This window comes from Ascidiella aspersa, chromosome 4, assembly GCF_963924565.1.
Source record: "Ascidiella aspersa chromosome 4, kaAscAspe10.2, whole genome shotgun sequence".
NCBI lineage: Eukaryota > Metazoa > Chordata > Ascidiacea > Phlebobranchia > Ascidiidae > Ascidiella > Ascidiella aspersa.
The window spans coordinates 21,832,095-21,854,598 of NC_139450.1; the positions used below are offsets into that span (position 1 = coordinate 21,832,095).

The 22,504-nt window shown below is 35.1% G+C and overlaps 1 protein-coding gene across 2 annotated transcripts in view; it reads left to right on the top strand.

Annotated features, from left to right (window-relative positions):
- Nucleotides 1-10,851: 10,851 nt before the first annotated feature.
- Nucleotides 10,852-22,504, top strand: part of LOC146148660 (uncharacterized) — a 34,220-nt gene continuing 22,567 nt past the window's right edge. Inside the window, exons 1-7 of one of the 2 annotated variants that reach the window (XM_083387143.1) lie at nucleotides 10,852-12,102; nucleotides 12,436-12,570; nucleotides 12,780-12,889; nucleotides 15,935-16,039; nucleotides 18,788-18,910; nucleotides 21,796-21,918; nucleotides 22,305-22,433. In XM_083387143.1, coding sequence (XP_083243269.1) covers nucleotides 12,011-12,102; nucleotides 12,436-12,570; nucleotides 12,780-12,889; nucleotides 15,935-16,039; nucleotides 18,788-18,910; nucleotides 21,796-21,918; nucleotides 22,305-22,433 — 817 coding nt within the window. In that variant the 5' untranslated portion in view covers nucleotides 10,852-12,010. Of the gene's footprint in view, nucleotides 12,103-12,435; nucleotides 12,571-12,779; nucleotides 12,890-12,917; nucleotides 15,729-15,934; nucleotides 16,040-18,787; nucleotides 18,911-21,795; nucleotides 21,919-22,304; nucleotides 22,434-22,504 lie in introns of those variants that run through there. The other variant, XM_083387144.1, reaches the window with a different exon arrangement.

Here is a 22,504-nt window from a genome sequence, read left to right on the forward strand (position 1 = left end):
TCGACAACTGTAGAGAATAATCTTTGAATTGTAAGTAATTTAATAAAAGTTACGTGACGTATTAAAAAAACAGCAACTTATTATTAAAATATCTAAAAAATCAAAAAAATTAACGTTTTATTTATTCAATATTTATATTTTTTCATGAAATTTCGAACATGGCGTAAGTTAACTCTGAAAAATACAAGTTGTCACGTCATGCTGGAGCGAACCGCTTTTATTTACAGGTTCGGGTTCGGTTAAGGTTCAGGTACTTTTAAAATATTCGGTTCATTTCCGGTTCGGCTCCTTAAGATCTTACAATAACCGGTTTGGTCCGGTTACGGTACGGAAAAAATTGAACCAAAACCAGTTCATAAAGTTCCGGTTCGGTTCCGGTTCGACTCCCTGGGAGCATGGGCTTAGATATTCAATTATTCATACTACAACTTCTAACCATTATGGTTCAAAATGAGAAATGATTGCTTGGAGTTTGAAACAGGGGGCAATATAGGGCTACATTTTAGGACGTTGTTTAAAATTCTGTTGCAAAGCTGTGAGTACAACAGACCGAAATAGAAGTTTTTCTCTTAGGTGTAATATTTATATGATATATGTTAGTGTAGTGTTGTGCAATCTTTAAGCCAGTGGTTCTACAACTTTCCTTAAAAAATTACGCAACGCCCCCCTAGAATTTTTTTAAATTGATCATAGCTTGTAATGACAAGTGCAAACACGTTGAATTACGTTAGCGTAATGTCACTTTGCGCGTATAGGTCGAGCCTGGATTTGGCTTTATTTTAACAAATTAGGCCTATGTACGGCATAGTTAATATTATTGTATTTGTTAAGCTTAGTTTAAAAAAGTAAGTTGAAAACGTTATTGCAAATTTATTTTTTCTTTAGAAGCGTCGTGTTGATTTTTGTTAGGTGCTTCGCGGTTCCAGAACTTTGTCTCGCGGACCCCAAAAAGACCGCGGACCCCAGTTTGAGAACCACTGCTTTATACTGACGGGCCAAGTATGTGTATCGTGATCAGACAATGGGCCAAATTCGACTACTGGGATTAGTGGGGTCACACGCTTCTTATCGACCAAGTTAACCTTAATTGGATAAATCCAAAAGTAATCCAAAGTCAATACTTCAGACATATATCCGGTAGTACTGATCGATAAAAAAGTTTCAAGAACCAACTAGTTTGCAAAAATAAATAGCTTACCAACGTACGTTAAACAAATGTAAATTGTACATCCACGATAGTTGGCATATACTTAACCAATAACAAAATAGTGTCAACATTGTCTAATGTGCCATAAACATGTTTTATTTAAATTGGGCATACAACTATACTCTTAAAAGTATTGTGTCGCGGGCCTAAAAGTAAACTGAATCGTGCCACGCGCAACTTATTTTCGATCTGTGTGGCACCGGTGGCAACAGGGGACGCGGCGTGTTTTGCACAATGTGCGCGAAAATTTGCACATTCAAGTGCACACATTTTTTGAGATGTACTCATACCAAGAAGTGCACGTTCAAATCATTTTTCTAGATGTTCTCAGGTCGAAATTCGAACTTTAAAAAAAAATATTTTCTCCTGTAACTATAATTGTTCTACAAAACTTTGAGATGTATGACATCATCGTTGCCATCAACAGTTCGTAATAAGGATTGATATTTAACTCTTAATTATTCACCAACACCAGCAATAATTTCTGGTTAAAAAATTCGGCCACCCCATGCCTTAAGGAATACGACGGTTTTTCGTTACAAGCATACCGTATTTGACAAAAATATCTTCCAACATAAAAATATGACTTTCCAACATAAATTTTTTTAGTGGAATCAGAATACGTCGTGCGCTTTGCACACGTATTGTGGGTGGTTAATTTATATAACAGTCCTATAAAAGTCGATTGTTGAGTTGGATTCGGCGCCGGACTCGGAACTCAACGGATTTGATTAACTTGTCTGGGGTTGGAACTAGGATTTTTGTTTCAAAGCCGATGTCGGACTTGACAATACTTTTTCGACCGAAGTGGTCGAATTCGAATTGATTTAAACTGATCAGTAATATTAGGGATTCTTAATCTTTTTTTCCTTCACGCCTTAAAAAATTTCCGACGACTTTCGACGCACCCAACAATAGGAATTTCAGTAATTTTTTAAACGATTAAAAGTTAAACGATTAAAAGTTTAATCTTACAGGTGGGCGTGGCAAACGTTTTACTGTGTGGAAAACGTTTAAGGCTGGAGAGATGAATTCCCCAAGTCTATTGTTAGAAGCTGTTTACGAAAAAAAATTGAAAAGCCTTTTAATCCGTCACCGACAACACAGTAATCAAAATAGCGTTCTGGTTAAAATGTAACGAGAATCCAATGACGGTGAACTTAACTTCATTATAACTCGGTCAAATTCTGTGGTATAATTGCTTGGAAAGGCCGTCCTCCAGGGAACATTAAGAGAGTCGGTCAATGCGCAGTTTCGATCGGTTTCTACAACTTGTTTTGTCTTTTACAATGCTTTACGTTTCAAATAGTATCCAAGGTTTACCAAGAAACAAAAACATATTTGTAAAATCAAATGGGTCATATGCATAAAAGTAATAAAAAAATAGTGGTACGATTTGTCATTATGATTTTCGTCGGTTTTGGATACTATAGTAAAGTTGTACCATAAAATATGCGTCTTACTGTAAATCTTATTGGCATTTTCGTAAACGCAAATGCGTTCAGTGAAGCGAATAACTAAGTACAAAAAACAATTTAATTTATAAAATTTGCACGTTAATGGGATGGATGCGCTTGACGATTTTTACATATGTCAAGCATTTGTGGCAAGTGCAGACTTTTTTCGATTAAGAACATGGCTGATTGGCCGGTTCATTTTCAGGTGCAATAGCCTTTGGATACTGCAACTTTTAAATAGCTACGAATATCTGAATGCATTACTCATCTTGTATATTTCGAATCATGGTCATTGCAAAGATTTGAAGAAAAATTGAGTTAAAAGCATTGCTTTTATAAAATTGAATATTTTGACAACGTCGCAAAGAACAATATTAAGCTCAGGTGATAATAATCGTTTTATAGATCGGAGGTCGGCAAACTGTGAGGCGCGGACCAAATGTGAGCCTTTTAACCATTTTGAGTGGGTCCGAGTTTTTTTTTTATTACTTTCGTTTTTTGTGTAGTTTTGGGTCTAGTGATAGCCGTACCGTACATTCATTGTACTGTATTTTTTGGTGTGGCTAAGAGTTTTCATTTTGGCTTCTTGTTGTTTCATGACCACTATAGGCTAAGGATTTACAATTTTTTCAGACAAGCAAAATAATATTACCCGCTTTTAAAGGTTATTCATCTTGTAGAAAAAGTTGCGTTGTAGTACCAGCTGTAACGGTCTAACAACTGGCAATGCTTGTTAGGTTTATCGGATAAGGGCAGTGCTGGATCAAAGGGAACGTAGCTATGCTCCCTACCAAACTGTATTTTTTTCATCTATTTCAACTACGTACATTTTTTTCGCGCTTGCACGAATCACATAATATGTTTCTAGTGCTTGTCTTTAGAAAACAGTTATAGCTTAAAAGCGTTGTTCGTCTCATCGCACCCTCGAAAATGATTTTTACAACTTAAACGACATAAATGCGATTTTGTCGATTTGCACGAAACAATAACATCTTTGCAATGTAGCTTTTGTAATAAAAGTAACACCTCTGTAACCCAACACTTTACCAAAATAAACGAATTATGTGGTGTTCTTGAAGTTTCTTAAGATGTAACTTTTTGAGGTTTCACTCTGGACGTCACGTTATGACGTAGCTTTTTGATGTAGTCTCTGAAAATTGAATAGCCATCTCTAAGCAACAAATCCTGTATTCGCGGGAGAAAGAAAATGGAGATAAATAGGGTTTAACGAAAGCTTGCGGAATATCACAGTGATTTGACAGGTTAGCAATTAAGGGCACCTTTTGTCTGCAAAGAAGCCCCCAAATTGCGTAAAACATTGGAGAAAGACAGATAAGCGTTACATATATATGTTTAAAACGAGTGATGTTCGTATATGTTTCAACCAAACATGTAAAAGGTCGCGTCTATTTTTACTTGTGTGCGTTACTGATTTCATAGTGAACATTTTTTTTAAACAATCGTACAGGGACAAACTTGGTTAAAGGCCTGTCGCTGTGGCGAAGCAATTACTGTTCTGCTTCATACGTAGCCATGTGCAGTGCGGCGTCAGCGGCCAATTATTATTTGCCGATACCCCTGCCTAATCATCAAATTTCCGACAAATCACCCCATTCGTCAGAAATTAGTGCAGTTATAAGCAAAAAGGTCTACGACAATTAGTTCATTCCAAGCATGAAAAAGTCCGACTTTTAGACTTTGAGGTCTTGGAAAATGTAACAATTTGACTTAACAAATGGGCAAAAGAAGCTTAAGTTTATTAATGCTTGACCCACCCTAACCCAAATAATTTGCGTTAATTTAATAACTATATGCTTCAGGTCCTAATACCTCAATTTGTGACGTAACAATCCTATATACAATGAACGAGAAACTATTTTATGCCCATCCAAGTTTGGGCTTTTTTTAGCGTTTCAATTAAATTAAAGCACATTATTTGGTTTAGGATTCGGGTTAGCGTTTGGGTTGAGGTGGGTCAAGTGTTAGTAATCCTATCTCACATTTTTGTTATCTTTTGTGAATTTTCAACAAATATTTTTAATTTATCTACGGCGGGAGTTTACCTAAAGGTCCAAATTAGTGCATTGCCACGACCTCAATGTCAAAAGTCAGACTTTTCTGTCTTGGGATGCCCTAATTGTCATAGACCTTTTTGCTTAGAAATGCACTAATTTTTAACGGATCGGGTGGACAAATGCTGTTAGGCGAGCCACTATAGTTAGCAATGCCACGGTACAACGGTTTTGCAATTTCCTTTAAGGGCGTTCTGTTGCAAAAGAAACTTTGCATCGTAAAACGCATAAAGTACGCTACAGGGTTATTCGAATATCCAAGGTCATTTTTAGGCCTACATTCAGCAGTTCATGCACAGCCTATTTGTCAAATAGGCTAATGGTATTAATAAAACGAAAATGGAGAAATCATCTCGATTGTAGTGACATCGCTTGGCTCAGTACAAAACAAAGCCGAATATAAAAAATACCTTGGCGGCGTCGAATATTTGTAATGACTAACTAAGTTATTTTAAATTAAAATGACTTATTTGCACAATTTTTAAAAGTAAGTGCATTTATTCGTTGATTAATGGCTGTTTTGTTATTAACGTGAAAGAAGTAAAACAAATAAAACACGTTAAACACAATGCTTGGTATTTTTATGAGCAGGGCTAAATCAGATTGTATGCTTCTCAATTTTCTAAGTTAAATGGTTGAACAACACCAACAAAAACTAAACAAGTAAAAAAAGTTAGTTTCTTACCTGAAATAAATGTTTTTGTCCACAACTTACGTTTGTACTGCACGTAGCCTGCTCAAACCTTCAATGGCGAAAATGAACCAAAAGACGCATGCGCATTATTTCCAGTGTGAGTTTTGTGCGTAAACTTGAAAATGCATGTAACAATTACAAAATAAAAAAATATAATAATACAAATAGAAAAAGGCAATGCAATAACAACGAGATAAAAAGATCACCGAGTGTTTCTTGGGTAATTGTTTGGAAAAATAAAAAGTAAAAATACCAAAATAAGCGTCGGGTTTATTTAGTTGAATTAAATATAACAGAAAAAACATTGGAAATAAAAACCGATCAAAAATCGGGGTTGTTGTAGATTATTTGCGATAAACGACGTTATGCCAAATTTTCGCGATACGTTTTTCGCGCATCGCCGCTCAACATCAGTTAACTTTAAGATTTTTCATGTTGCCCACACTACTTGACAAACACCCAATTGCTTTTTATGGTAATTACCTAATATCTGAGGGAGGTACAAGTCACAAAAAAGGTGCGATAGAAAAAGTTGTTAAAAAACACTGCTTTAGCATCTAAGGATAGTAAGGTTTGTAGTGGGTTGTTGCTTGTAGGAACCTTATTTCTCATTCCCTATATTCTTTTAATATTTTTAATCCTTAAAAATATATACCTTTAATTATCGTGAACTTGTTCTTTTCATTCGGAAATTGAATGTTATGTCTGATATCGAGCGTATTGAATTAAGCTATTGCTTTTTATAAATTATTTAAATAAGTTATATGCATCAAAAGTAGCAAAATTATACTTTATAAGGGGTAATATTTGTTAGAAATCGAAATAACTTTTAAATATAGTTGAAATTGGCAAAAAAAACAGGTTGTATCTGATCGGGCCGTGGCTATCGACATCGAGATAAGATAGGGAATTCTCAAGCCCGTGAAATGTTTATCAACATTTTTACTTTTTAAAACTTTGTGACGCTTCATCACGAAAAAATATCATTTGATACTGTTTTGTAACTATAATTATATAAAGCAGTGGTCGGCAACCGCCGGTTCGCGGACCGGTACCGTCCGCGAGGAGTTCCTTGTCGGTCCATAACAGGGTTGCCAAATAAAAGTTTTGATTTAAACTTGAACCGTACGTAAACTGGTCTTTTTGTGTCGGTGTATGCACGGATTATAGGTCAGCAGCAAACATCGTTTGTCTGTCTGGTTTGACAGTTGGACAAAGGAGGTCGCACTAGAGTACAAGGCCAATCATGGTGTCATACACAGAGAAATGCTTGCTAGCCGAAAATTATTACTGGAGCTTCATACTGTTTACGATGATATAGTTAAAATGCTCAACCTCAGCAAAGGACATGCACTTAACACCCGGCTGTTTGAGAAGCTATGTGAGGACAAAAATTAAAAACATACATATCATGCTACTAACACTTGCCTATTAAAGTTCTAACACTTGCCTATTAATGTGACATATTCTTTGCTCAACGAACTATAAATAGTTCACTTTAGGGCAAATACGACAACTGCATTTAAATTGACAGATAAAGTGTTTGCATTTTTTCATTTAAAGACAAACTTAAATTATGGCAGAAACGCGTAAACAAAGTGGTATTTGAAATGTTTCAAACTTTAGCAGTGACTTTGAAAGAAAACGAACCTGAGCAAGCGTTCTACGACCTTGTAAGCAGTCATGTGTTACATTAATAAAATTCAAGCGCTATTTCCCAAGGGCTAAAGACCCTATAGGACTGCCAATAAATGGATCCGTAATCCATTTATTTTCGAAACCGGTGAATCGACCCAAACTGTGCGACAAAAGGACCAAATGCTGGACTTGGACATTGCAAATAATGGTTGCCTGAAATGTACTTTTCATGCAACAACTCTACCAATGTTTTGGATTTCCTCCATTTCCAACATCTTACTTATGCGATTCTGGATTTTCTGTGCGGCAACAAAGACGAAACCGGGAAACAGATTGGATGTGAGGGACACATTCCGGGTTTCATTAGGTTCTCGGCCAAATTAAGCTCAAAGTTTTCTTAAAAAAATGTGCTAATAATTTCCTTTACTGTACATTTTTTTAAAGCCGTTCCGTGATAAAATCTTAGTTTTTGACTTGTTCGCATTGAAAAAACGGTTTCCGACCCCTCCTAAAAAGCATAGGCATAGAAGTTTATTCAACCAATCTATCAGTATTTTGTATCAAAATCTTAGTGTTTTCTTACAAATATACCGGTGTTGTTAGGGTTAACATTTGAAAACTGACGTACAGTAAGTAGTTTCTATGAGCAGGCTACTGTTTTTTTTTTTATAATTAATACCACCGTTGTTTGTCAAGAAAAATACTGGGGTCTTCCAATATTTCAGGAAAATAAATGAAAAAAAGGGTCCTTTTGATAGCACATCGATTAGTAGATATCAGGGTTTTAAGGCGTGTACGGCTAAAGTGACAGAACGCAACAAATGTAATCTAATTGCGAAATATTAAAACATATTCCGTTTAACGGCACCAATTTTGCACTTTTAATTCATCAGCATGAGCTATGCATATAGGTAAAAAATGAACACAACGGATAGTCATGCGATAGCTTAGAAATGTCTTTTGTTTTCAAGTACTAAAAACTAACGTTCACTACGGGTTTAAAATTAAAAAAAACACTGCCCAGAGCAAATTTATTATCGCAGACTCGACAACAGTTGGCATTGTATTTAAAATGGTAATTTAATGCCCTTCATTATAATTTCCTTAAAAAAACAAACAATTTATTCTGTTATGTATATCGTGATGTAAATTTGGCGGTAATAAATATCCTACGTTACCAAAAGACATAAACACCATTGTTTCAAACAAATGACCTGCTGTTCGTTTGACTTTGATCAGACGCGCTGTTCTTCGTGACGATCAACAATATTTACAAAAGAACACAGTAAACTAACGTGTCTGTGCGAATCTTTAACAAATCAGACGTTCAAATCCAATTCGTAGTAAACCTTTAACTGTTGTAAGATCTATAGGTAGAATTAGTCATGACGAGCATGGAAATTGTGGCAACACCTTGTGTTAATTAGGCAGTTAATATACAGCCTGCAGGCACAGAAGATTTCATAAAAGGCATATAGTTACTGTTTGTTTTCTTTATATAAAATAAGGGTCCATAATTTTTAGAGGGGGCTAAAAATCAGTAATGACGTTGCTAAGTTACGCAATGGCGTGACATAATGACACTAGTTAACTTAATAACTCATGCGCAAATATGTAACTAAAATCAAGTCTAAAAGCGGGGACGGTGGCAAAGCGAAAATTTTGCGTTTGTTTTGTAAAAATGGACCAAATTGAAGGAAATGAAGTACCTTACATAAAAATAGAAGCACAAAAAAATTTTGCACATTGTTGTATATATTGATTAAGATGTTAAGTTTGTGAGAACCACTGACTTAAAAACTGTATGGCTGCACTGCACAAAAAAGCCAAATGTTCGCGCAAAATAAGTACAATGGGTAAATATTTTTAAACTTCCACAAACATTTACAGCTGTATTGCTGAACTGCACAGAAAAAGTAAAAAGTTCAGGCAAAATAAATACATTACCTTAATCTTAATCTTCCTATACTTTAGTAAAGTTTTAAAAGTTTCGTTTGTCTTTGTTAAAGTCTGCACAACGTTGGGCTATGGACACATAAAGGACGAAGGTGCATAATTACATCAGACCTTTAGGCTGTAAAGATCCCTTAAAATTAAAATCGGGGAAAAATAATATAGAAAATCGAAAAAGATTTCAGCGAAACATAAACAATATTGCCTTTTAATAGTCGAAGTTGATAAAAAAAATGAGTGGTGAGCCATGGCCTCGGACCCTTTAATGGTTGTTTTGTGTCATTTTTTTGATTTACATGTCAAAAAGAATAATATGTTACATATCGAAAGGAAAAAACATTTATAGATGTTACAATTTTCGCTAATGTAGGCCTAACTTCTACCCACTGAATGGTCGCCACCAGCAGTTTTAAAGCCGCAATTACTGTTTCTCCTAGAATGTGTAATTCGTTTACAATGATATCGGAAGGCAACGCCAGGTTATGAAAATAAAACTTATAATCAAACAAAAGTTGAAAGTGGTATCCAACCCGGCAGATCTATGCGCTATAGCCAGAGCAATGTAGACGTCTCACCTTTTCTAAGGAGATAAAACATCGTCCAAAATAATAATAAAACATCGTCCGAGCCACACCGCAAGATAAACCAAACTAGATTGTTATCAACTTGCTGTTCTTGTGCGAATGTGCGTATCACACAAATGTTTAACGTTCGCTTACTGGAGTAAGCGTAAAAAGTTGTGCATGACGTAGCCTACAGAGTTATACCAGCCTACATGGCTAAACGATTGGTACATCATTACGTTCAAATTTTGCGTAGGTCGTCTTAAAATCTTAAACACTATAGGTGTCATTCTATGAGTCTGCGCTGGCAAACATGTTATTATTATGCTAAATGGGCTCATTTTTTCAAATAAACAAGGAGAATCAAGAAGTTGGATAGTGAAGATATATTACCTTTGCCTTAAAGAAACATGACTGCGTCAAAAATTAAAATTACAAGTGTTATTAAAAAATGTCGTTGAGTTTGTCCTAGTTATGGAAAAATATTGCTACAAACATAGATTTATAAATAGCTAGAAACGTGATAGTTTGTTGGACAATGTAACAACTTTACAATTTTTAATCAAAGTGGTAGGCTACAAATTTACTCTACGTGACAATTCTCACTTTGCAGTAGCCTACACAGTAAAAGAAGGTTATTTTAGATTTATTGTTTATCCTACGCGTTTATACCAGTGGTTCACAAATTGTTTTAGCTTATTCGCGGCACACTTTTTTACGAGTGCATAACTTTGAAATCGCCCTTAATACAAGTCAAGGCAATATGGTAATGCCTTAATATTATCAGTTTTCTGGTGGATAGTGTGTTTTCAGGTCTTGCAAGCTTTATGCTTACCTGCTTTGTAAAACACAGGTTATTTTCCAAATTGACAAAATACATTCATCATTTCCTTAAACTATAATGTCAAAGATAGCAAGGAATCGCGTTCTTTGCTATGTTAGCAACAGAACCTATACGAAATAGATCACGTGTTATTTTTACAAACAGACTCATTTTATAGAAGTTTCCAACAAAAACCTTTGCGAAAACACCAGCAGCCCACCAACCAGCATCCTAATAATGAAACACACGACGCACTCAGACAATGAAACCTGTTGAAATATTTTTGACCGGTGTGCCTTTTTCTTTGCGTTTTAACGGTTTAATACGTTTGCGAACTTTGTAGCTCGTATTGTCAGCAATAGGTGTCCATTTTAGTAAAAGTTCATGTTAGTAAGTTTAGTTAAAACGTGAATAGGTTTGTAAGGTATAGCTAATCCACACGATCGAAAGGGACGTACCAAGCTATTCAATGTGATTTGGATTCAATAATCACAAGATGTGGTGACGCGAAACTACGGATATATGTCTATTTACCGCAACTATGTCATTGCAGTAGATTTCAATTGACGCCACTGATTGAAAACACCTTTTGCACCAGTTCGGGCACCACGTGATAAATGTGTCAATATGTTTTTAAGGCAAGCTATTGCCCCAATATGAATACATTGGATGTTCGCGTTTAAAGGTTTTTGTTTGTCCAATGCACTAACCGCAAAACTGCGTTATACTATTATTTTACATACTTAGTGTTTGTTTAGAGAAACTGCAAGCTACATGTTTAAAGGCTAAAAGAAGTCTGGACAGTTTGCTATGCTTTAATTTGGCATAGCGTAACAAGTAAAAATGATTACACTACAGGTGATACTATTATCTTTGATAAGGGTTTGCTGAAGTCCCGATGGGACAAGAGGTGTTTCACAGTGTCAGGCAATTACAGCATAGGCGGGAAGTGCCAGACTCAATTATTGTGATCGTGATGAAGCACTTTATTTAAAATTGGCTTTATACTGTAACCTCTTTGCTAGATTTTTGTTTCGCCCAAAGTTTGGCTACAACAAAAAAGTGGAACGTCGTTCAGGTTTCGCAAACACGTATATGCGTTTAACAGAAATGGATTTTATTAAAGTATCTAGATTCGACATTGTTTTTTGTTGATAGCAATTTACAGACTAAAAAGAAAATTACTATTTTTTCTAAAGCTTGAGCGCTTCGATTTTTTGTTTGCCTAGCCAATATTTGTTTATAACCTTGCACTTACATTGACTGGTGAACACCAGTGTTAGTCTAATCCAGTGGTTCTTAACCTTTTTTACTTTTGCTTTCTTGAATTAATGGAGGGGCATCATTTTTTTAATACAAGGATAAAAAATCACTGTAGACTACTTAAAGTAACTGTCAAGTGATGTATTACAAATTTATCATGTATGTCAATAGTTAATGAATTTGAAAGAGGTTTTACAAACTCATTAAAGCTTTCATACGAACCTCCAGTTTCGCAGACCCATTTTAAGAACCACTAGTAAATTTGCTAGTTGAAAATCAACGGTTACCGGGCAAAGCGCCGTTTATTGAAAAAATCTGTCCAAAGACAACAAAAGGAACTATGCGGAATATAGACTGTAATACCCTGGGTATTTTGTTTTTTGTGTTTTTTACCGATTTTGCATCATCATCTTCTAACCTTCAAATGGGAATGTAAGTAAAGCATATTAATACCTATAATTTATTCCTAAAATCATGTATATATTGTAATTTATTTATTTTTTTCACTTCATTTTATTTTTTTAGTATAATACTTAGGCTGCTTTAACTGTTTTCTACGTTTTGTACGTCTAACATAAATATCGTTAGTTGTATTGTGCGACATTTTAACTTCTTATACGCAGTTAATGTGATAATTTGTAAAAGCCTTCCGACATTAAAACCCTTCGTTTTTGTTTATGAAAACGTTATTTTAATTGTACTGTTTTACATTAAACTTTATTAATAAGCAAGGCTTAGTTCTTTAGAAATATGTATACTTTCCAGGCCTCATGTTTGTGAGGAAGAAGCCGTCAGAGTGGTGCGCTCAGTGCAGCCATGCGTTAAATCGTTTACACGGCTTGTAAAAGTGTGGAAACAAAGTTGTGAGAACAAAAGGTGGTGTGTTGGATATGAAAGAAGGTAAACGCTTTATAATTATAGAAAACGAGGATATGTTCCAATTAAGCCAAATGTGCCCTCTTTTGCGTCATGCGATCAAAATCTCCATTGTTTTTTGCGTAAAGGTCAACAAACATGTTTGTTCAAGAAAGGTTTTAGCGCTAAATCATTTCCTGCAGGTCTGGCGAATCTTGGGATTAACATGCTTAACTTAATTTCTGCTGTTTCAGGACGGCATACTACACAACCTATAAAACGTCTTACGAAACTAAGCGTTCAACGAAATCGAAGTGCTGTCCTGGCTGGGCGCAAATAAATGGCGAAGCTGGTTGTAATCATCGTGAGTTGAATACATATAGTAGCTTATTGCTTGATTGTTTTCAAATTATAAATGTAAAAGCAAAATTTAAAGTATTGTGTCCGATTGACAAACATTGGTTGCTCAAACTTTTAAATAAAAAGTTTAAACGCAATTTTAAATAAAAACGATTGCTCTCTCTAAAAAGCCGCTGTAGCCCACCCATTACATAAGCTTTTTAATTTCAATTTGCATTTTATCTTTAAGTTGTAAGAATCAATGAATTCAACTTGAATGCCATGAAATTTTTGATGTAAACCATTTGCCCCGAAGCTGTTTACGTGATGATTGTAAAACGTTCAATGTACGTACTTGTTGTTGAGAATGAGCCTACCCAACCAAGATTTAGACAAAGCGAGCGTTGTTTAACGCAACAATATCTGGTGATGACTCAAACGATCTGTTTCAAAACAAAGAGGCCATCTATGCCTTATTATAGTGTGGAACTTCTGCAACATCCATGTTGTTTTACCTTATCTGCGGTTTGTCAAAAGTCGCCATCTACATTTTCTATTTCGTTATCAAAATCAAAAACTTCCTGTGAAGATATCGTTAGGTTTATTATAATCCTTTGTTTGTTATGAGGCAACAGGTAAAATCGACGAATAGCCGCAGTTTGAAACGATCGGTTATGAGCATATATTGCAGGAAAGTAGGTACCACTTGCTTTTATACTTTTATTTTGTACAAGTTCAACAACAAAATATTTAGCAGCCCCTATTCAGCATTTTAGTTGTACGATACGGGTTAACTTACAAGTGTAATGAGAAAGAAGGCTCAAACTACGTTCAAGGTGGATGTCGGTGGTTTATGGCATCGAGGTTACTATTCCCCTGTTCAACTATCTCACGGTTTCCTGTCTCGTCTCTGGAGCACAAAGCCACTCCACTATTTCCCTATTTTACTTGTGTGCTTATCTCTATCTCGCTTGGCTATCTCGCTCGAGTTGGTGTAAATGCAGACATGGTTCAGTGTTTATTGTTCTCTTTGGCTAGCAAGACGCTTCTGTCCTTGATAAAAATAAAAGTTAAAAAAATGACACACAAAAAACTCGCAACGAAACCCAGTTTGAACTTTTAGCTACGAAATAATGCAACCACAAGACATTTAACTGTGCGGATATTTGTCTGGTTACAATGTTCGTTATGTACACAAAAATAAATATATTTCTTTACTTACATTAATTCCTTAAGATTTATAAGTCATGACGCATGTCATTATGCGTCATTGATCTTGTTGACGTATGGTAATGCATCTGTCTACACAGAAGCGAAGCTTAAACTGTAAACTTTTGGCATGCAAACACTCTACCTTACGTCAATAATTTCTGTAGACCCAAGGCTCCAATTTCAGCACATTGTCATACTCTAGGTCAGTGCTTTTTAAACTTTTTTAGTTTTGTTCACCCCTAGCATCGAGTCACCAAATTTTTGTACTTACACTCAGTGCAAACCAACTTAACTATTGCTACAAGCAAAAAAACACCAGCTCGGTAGTCGATTTACTGCAGAGTTATCATACATTTCTGACGGTTCACCCTTATTCACCCCTTTTGATTGGTTCACCCCTGCAAAAATTTTGTTCACCCTGGAGTGAACCATTCACCAGTTTAAGAAACACTGCTCTAGGTGTACTGCTTGAAAACAGTGTTAAGAAAAAGTATGAAAATTGTGTGATGTAACTTTTTTATACTTTCTTTTGGGGGGATTTTATAGAACATATATCACAATAACGATACATCTCTACTCAATAGCTTAAAGTTTAAACCTTTCTCGCACGACTACAATGCTGACATTATAGGTCATGGATGAACTTGTTTACCGGTATGTTTTCTCCCTTATGATGTCTATCGGTATTCTTAGTCTCTTGGTATTGGAATACCACGCTTATCCCAGCGGGAAATGTTCTCTTTATCAGCGGTGGCACCATGCAAGTCTAAGCAGACAGACTAAAGAAGATAGAAAGGAATGCCGCTGTATATCAGAAGCTACGTGAGCTCAAGGAGAGCATTTGAAACTCTGTGTTGCTAGTTGTTATTAGTTCTGTGTTTGCCTGATATATTGAAAGCATTGACTAGCAATATATTATTGTATTTTAATATATAATATATTCAAAATGTAACTTTTGTACCTAATAGTTTACAGTACCTCTTCATGTTAGAGTCGCATTGTGCGCTTTTGTGTCGTTGTTTTCACCCCACCGTAGCTCCATGGAGTTCCACTTCGCTTTACGAAAGAGCCCATCTATACAAAAGCTAACCCTTTTTACTTTGTGATTTTGGTGTATCTGCTCTGAACAACACTGGCTAAGTAGAAATCAAAATACAATCGGGTTAATCTTTTGTCTGCTTCAGCCTTAGAAAAGAGTACCAAATGTTTTTTAAAAGGCACCGTGTCAGCAAAAATCGCAACAAAAACTGTTAGCTTGGTTTGGTAATCACAGTACGAGTTAGAATATTTTAACAGAAAGTACTTAACGATGTAGACAACTAGGCTACTTTATGTGAACTACTGTTTTACTCTTTTTGTACAAAAGATATACAGAATAAGGAATATGTGGCATAAGGTCTACTGTTTAGCCATTTGTTCCGTTTTTGCTTGGCAAATCTCCATGCGGATGGTTGCTTCTCAAGGCCAACATTTACCGTCGTACGGCAACCTTCATCCGCTTAACTTTGGAGAAGAGCATTGTGGGCCGGACATGTCCAAGTATCATGAAAATGGCGAAGAAGATGCTTTGAAACTGTTAAGAAATGTTCAAGTATTTCGACAGCGAGCAACAGACTCCCACGTAGTTTCGCGATATAAACGCTGGGCTACAGGTTAGCAGAGAGAGTTATCGTATGCCAAAACCCTAATTGCCTCTGGGTTCCTATCGCTTTTCGTTAATACGAAAGGTGACGGCTGCTGTGTGGCAGAATACAGGCATTTTAACAATGCTAAAATTCTGTCAAAGAGCATGAAGAGTTTTTAAAATTGTGTTTATTTACGTTTATTGATGCTTGCTATTTGCGCGAACGATTTGCAGCCAAATGTTCGTATGGGGTTTGCTTCAACGGTGGACGATGCCAGGACTCGGTGACACAAATGTGCCAATGTTCAGGTGGATTCACCGGTGCTCGCTGCGAAAGGGGTAAGGCGCATAATGAAATCTACTAAAATCAAACTATGCGCTTCATCTATGCAACTTCGCAATCTAACTCGCATTTCACGAGGGCCAAATTCGACAAAGATAAAGGATAAAATCTACTTTACGGGTGCTTATTTGATCAATGTGGGTTGTGAATTGACAAAAAAAGTGTAGCGATTGTAATGTGATCTTTTTTACTCATGCAATTTGCAAAATCGGAAAATAATTTTCTATTGATATAATTAACGCATATTAATGTAATTGAGGAATTAGTTGCATATGAAGCCAGGGCGCATCTAGCAGTTATTTTTTATTATTAGGGTGGGAGGGGCATACAAAGTTTAACATACGATGTCACAGGTTACGTCATAATTGAAGTATTTTTTTACACGGCGCCTTCATGCTGTAAACAACGGCATGCCATAATGTATAACATACTGTAAAATGGAAAAAAGATTTTTTTTGCATTTAAATGGTTAAACTTGCAAAAAATAACTTCTTGTGCACTTATAGCAGGGAACTGAAAAGGCGTTTAAACCATAATTGTTTGGACGGTCGACTTGGTCGCTGGCTAATAAAAATATTTTTTAGATTTATTCGCTGGCCTATAAAAAGTTTCGTGGGTCGATAAACAGTTGAAAGGAAAACATTCGCTATTTCGCCGTATATACTTTTTTAGCTTTAGCTTTGCCAAATAGAATAGCGTACCTATCATCCAAGATGATTAATTTGTGGATTAAACTAGATGTTGAATATCCTATTCTATTTCAAAGGAAATAACAAAAAAGAAGCCAATGATGTTATACTCAATGCGAAGCTGGTAAAAAAGTCTATAATGTGGCCGTAATCAGTAGTATAAAGGACCACTTTGAGTGGCGCGAAACCTAATTTTCGCTTGTTAACTGACTAAAAGTCCCATTTCCACTTGCTGAAATGGAACAAAGGCCACCGCCTAGCGATTTTATCTGGCCCGCGGCTCTCTATCGAACCACCTTTTACGCTTACATTAAAATCATAAATAGGCACAAGGTAATCAGGTGGCACTATATAAAGAAATTGTATTCTCGACAAGCTTTCGCACGACCGTGCTTCATCAGGTCAAGTAGAAATGAAAGCAATTCAAATGCAGAAATGTGCTTCTCTTCTTGCATTTTAATTGCTTTCATTTCTACTTTGACCTGATGGAGCACGGTCGTGCGAAAGCTTGTCGAGGATGCAATACAACGTGTCTTTATATTGTGCCACCTGAAGACAAATACGGCCATTTACAATAATCATAGACGATTAACACGTAAAACTGCCAGCGTATGTATCCAACATGATTAACCTAACAATTTTTTTACAGTGGGTCAAAGGCCAAAAATAAAGTTAAGTGAATGTTCCTTTAATTTGTTTTTTAACCCATTGTAATCTGTGATGCCGGTTTAAAATAGGGTAGTCGCGGAAAAAACGAAACTTAACAAATTTAACTGACAATTATGTTGTTAAAACGTGTATTTTAAGCATATTATTGTAAAGAAAATTGTCAATCAGAGATGGACCTTGTTTTTGCAATTAAAAACGAAAATAACTACGTTTAAAGGACACGATCAGATTCACGAATAACCAACCTATATGTGTGGCAGGAAAAATTTCAGGGATGACTGATAAAACAATAATGGTTAAATAACCTGTTGTTCTCCAAGGAACTCGTGCACAAATATGAGGCTAAAATCCATTCTAAGGAGCGCGATATCATGTATTTCGTTTAAATTACAAAAATCTTTCAATTTAAGGGGATACGTGACGCATTCGGTAGATAAAAGAGCTTCACATTTTGCTTGAAATAACGGCATTTAAAGTCTGATTTACCAAAAAAAGGAGTTTAAAAATACCCGGCTGGACAAGGCCTAGCCTGCATAGCGCCTTGAGCTGAATTGATCCTTTAAACCAGTAGTTCCCAATCTTTTTATTGTGACGACCCCCTTTCCACATTTGAAAAGCCTACGCGACCCCCCAAATTTGGTGTTTAATCAGAAACCAGATTATAATCATATACAGCCTCTTGCCCAAATTTTTTGAGTGTTTCAAAATTTGGCTAAAATATTTTAATTTACACTACAAGCATGCACAAGAAGCGTCTTGGTTTAAGTTAAGGTTTATTTTCGCCTTTCCACTCGTAAGTTACTTGAACAAAACAACAATGATTGATTTACGTTGGTATTTTTAATGTCTAAGTCCAAATTTAAAGTTATCTGAATATAGATTAAAATTAAAGAGATATTTTATAGCGATATTTATTATGAATGTTGGTTTATATATTATCTCGTTTTTCTTTAAAATGTGAGGAAAATGTTGCTACAGAGAATTCAATCGTGTATAAATGTTGTTTAAATTTAAAAGAGTCTTATCAAGTGTCGCAAAACGGATCTTCTCTGCTTATATTAGACAAGACAGTAACTCTGCTTCGGTCTTTCATTGAACACAATAGTAATGCGTGACGTCATAAACACGGCTGGTTCACTGTAGCTAACTAATAATTATTTACCAAAGTTGATATTGTTGTTAGAGTAGAGACTGTTCTAACAGTTCCATTCTTTGTTTTTTGTCGATGTTTGGTTTACAACGAAGCACCAGGTGACCCCTTTGGGGTTACCCACGATAAGAATCACTGCTTTAAATGAACAAAACTTAGTATAAAAAAGTTCGAAAAGTGTTTTTAAAACAGTTAATTCGTCAATAAATATATTGTTGCCCGTTATTTTTCATAAGATATTAACGAATGTGCGACGAACAACGGCGGCTGCAACCACATTTGCTGCAACAGTTTTGGTGCATTCTCTTGTAAATGTCGAGAAGGATTTCACCTGGACTCGGACAAGTTAACTTGTATCGGTAAGTTGTTGCAAATTTAATCTTATTTGATTGTGGTTTATCTTGGTAAACCTAATAACGATATCAAAAGGAAAATGGAGGTTAGTTAATCCATAGCCAAAACTATAGTGTTGGATTCTCTTTTGTTTTTCTAGAAGTCAGCGAAACAAGTCAACTGTTTGTAAATCTGTCTACTCGATTTACATTTAAACATTTTTTCTAGACATTTTTTTTTTTTTTTCTAATATTTGAAAAACAATTCTCAAGTAAAAATTCAGTTCAGTTATATGTGTGAAAGGCATTAAATTAGTCTAAAACATTTTATTTTTTGCATTTTATTGCCTTCCATACATCTCTATAAATCAGCCAAAAAATGTTCCAACTCATCTGTCCTGGGGAAAGCCGCCATTTTGGATTTTTAAAATGGCCAGGACAATTCAATGTCAATTCACCAGGGTCCAGGTCATATAACCAGACTTGGACAACTATATTTATTTTAGCTTTTTAAAATTAGATTAGAATTAAAATTAGAGCATTTCATTTTTTTCCAATTAGATTAGAATTAGAATTAGACCATTTTGGGTTTTCTCAAATTAGATTAGAATTAGAATTACCGAATTCTTAAAAAAAAACGAATTTGAACTAGAATTGGAACTAAAATTATTTGAATATTCACAATAATTTTCCGTAAATCGCAAATTATTCTAATAAGAAAGTGAATGGTAAATATGTGTGTGCTAATTTTGATGCCTTTTAGCATAGCATATGCTTTTCAGACTGTGAAAATTACGTTCCAACCAAAGAGTTGGAATTCAAATTTTTGTTTTGACTAAGAGACTAAAAATGCCGTTGGATAAAGTAGCATTGTTTGGTAAAATCCGAATTAGATTAGAACTTAGAGCGCACAAGCAATTTACAAGTTAGATTAGAATTAGAATTAGCCGCACCCCTGTTCTATGATAAGAAAATTATTCTACTTTCACCCCTAATTATAACGTATGACATTATCTAATGAAACAATGGCACAGTTGTACGAGCTATTTATTTTGTGGTCGAACAGTCCCACTTGATTTTTTTATTTTTTGATCTTTCTAATATTTCATTGCAATCCAGCATTACGAACGAAATTGGAGAAACATAACTTATATGCACACCATTTAGATCAGTGTTTTCCAAACATGCAGTACCGCCACCTGTGGGCGTTAGAGGGTTACAACGGTGCATTGTGCATCTGTACTTTATTTGGGTGGCGCCAAAGTCACATTTGGTGGCGGTTTATAAAAAAATTATCGCATTACAAAATGCTCTATGTTAAACACGCCAATCCACACAGTTTTAATTTACATACCACCCGTAACAATATTATTATAAAATGTACTGTTTATTCTTACATTTAAGGGAAGCCAATCAATGAGAGACCAATAGCCTTATTTCCACGTTAAATGTACTTTGTTAACTGCCAAAACCACACATAAAAACATGGCGATAATTTAGACAAGCTTTACATTGTGCCTTGATCTCTATACATAAAAAGCTGCACTGTGTTGTAACAAGTTATACATGGGAGGGCTTTACGAGAATCTGTCGAGACCAAGTGGTTCTAGTACAAAAAAGGGTTGGGAAACACTTTAAGATCCAATAACTTTTTCTAAACATAAACAACTGTAAAAACGCTTAAGCATAAACTAACATAACGTCACGCTCATAACCAAAGTGCCCTTTTTTTCAGATTTTGAGAGTTTTTGCCTAAGTCACTCCTTGTTACCATCCCCATCTATAGAAAAAGTGTCTAAGTCATTTTTTTGCACAGGCGCATGGAAAATGACCTTAAAATGACCTAAGCACTTTTTTATGGATGGGGATTGGGGATGGTAACAAGGAGTGGCTGAAGCAAAAACTTTAAAAATGTGTAAAAAATTACTTAGGCAATTTGGTAATGAGCGTGACGATATTAGTATTTAAAACAGATGTGCTTTCATGCAAGACAATTATTTGACACAGAAAATGCAAGAAATTGATATAACCTACTTAACAAAAAACTGATGCCTGTTGAATATAACATTTTTGTCGTTAAACAAGTTTTTCAGGTTATTGTACAAGTTCTCCTTAAAAAGTTTTATTAAAAAAATATTTTTAATTTTTTTTTCTACATCGTTGCATATTACACATTACAACAAAAGTACCACAAACACAATAAGAACAATTTGGTGTCTCTCCAACTTGCCTTTGAAGTTAAATACCGTAAAAAGACAACTGAGGTAATGCTTTAAAACTAATATGGCGGAAAGTTCCAGATATGACTTCTACCCATTCCGACATCAATGTTTCGTTTTTTACAGATTCAAGCAATTTCGATTAGCCGCTGTGGGCGATGCGAGTTTGTATAAGAAATTTTAGCAAATCCTAAGTTTAAAAAAAATGTTATACAAATAAATTTAAAATGTTTATACAAATAAAACCGGTAAAATAACACTTTAATTATCATGATTGACCAAAAGATATAGCCTTACATTAGGCCCGCCATAGTTTCATCACCCTAAACGAGGACTTTAATGCAAGTAAAAGTTTTTATTATAACATCTTGTTTTCCCCTAAATTTTCCAATATGAATAATAAATGAGGGAAAGGAGAATAAATCACACTGTCGCCGTAAAAAAATTCGCGGGAAAAAATTATGTGGGGTTATTAAAATTAAATAGTTATTATGAAAATTAAATGTTTGATTTACGGAATGCTCCATTTTGCAAGTTTGTAAACAGAGCTAATTGTGTTGGATTACACTAGTATTGATTTTGGTTTGGGACACTGCCTCTTCAAGCAAGTGTTTTTAAATAAGGTTTTATTATGAAGAACCTTTTTAACTTGTAATATTTGTTCGTATAGTTATATACAACATTTTTCAACAGACGACGACGAATGTGCTATCCTTAATGGAGGTTGTGCGCACAAATGCGTTAACATCAAGGGTGGATATTTTTGTCAATGCAATGAAACCCATCGACTACACACCGATGAAAAGACCTGTGTTCGTAAGTGTTTAATAACAATATCAATTGTTTGTCACTTCAAAATGTATTGTATTACAATTACGAATGTTAGAATACTAAATTCGTATTTTCTATGAAGACCCTTTGATATTAAAACACCAAATCTCTGAAAAAAATATGAGCTCATATTTTATTGATATTACAGCCTATAGGCTACCATTTGATAATATAGCAAGTTAGCATATTGTGTTAATTACATGCCATGGCATACAAACCAAATGCTATTTTTTTATTTAGGGGCTTTTCTTTAAATTGTAGTAAAACTCATGTATAAAACGTATAGATTTAACTTTTATAACTTCATTATGTGGTTGACTTTGCAAACTTTGAATTGTGTTTTTGCAAATGTAACTTTTGTTTTTATACAGCGACTAATATGTGTGAGTACAAAAATGGTGGATGTGAGCAGATTTGTGTACCCCAAGGAAATAATGGAAGATATGTATGTAGGTGCACTGAAGGTTACGTGATCAATTCAAATGGACGGACTTGTGACAGTACGTTTATTTTAGATGTTATTTCAGCATATATCTCCGTTCACCACTCAGGGCTTTCAGAATACCATATT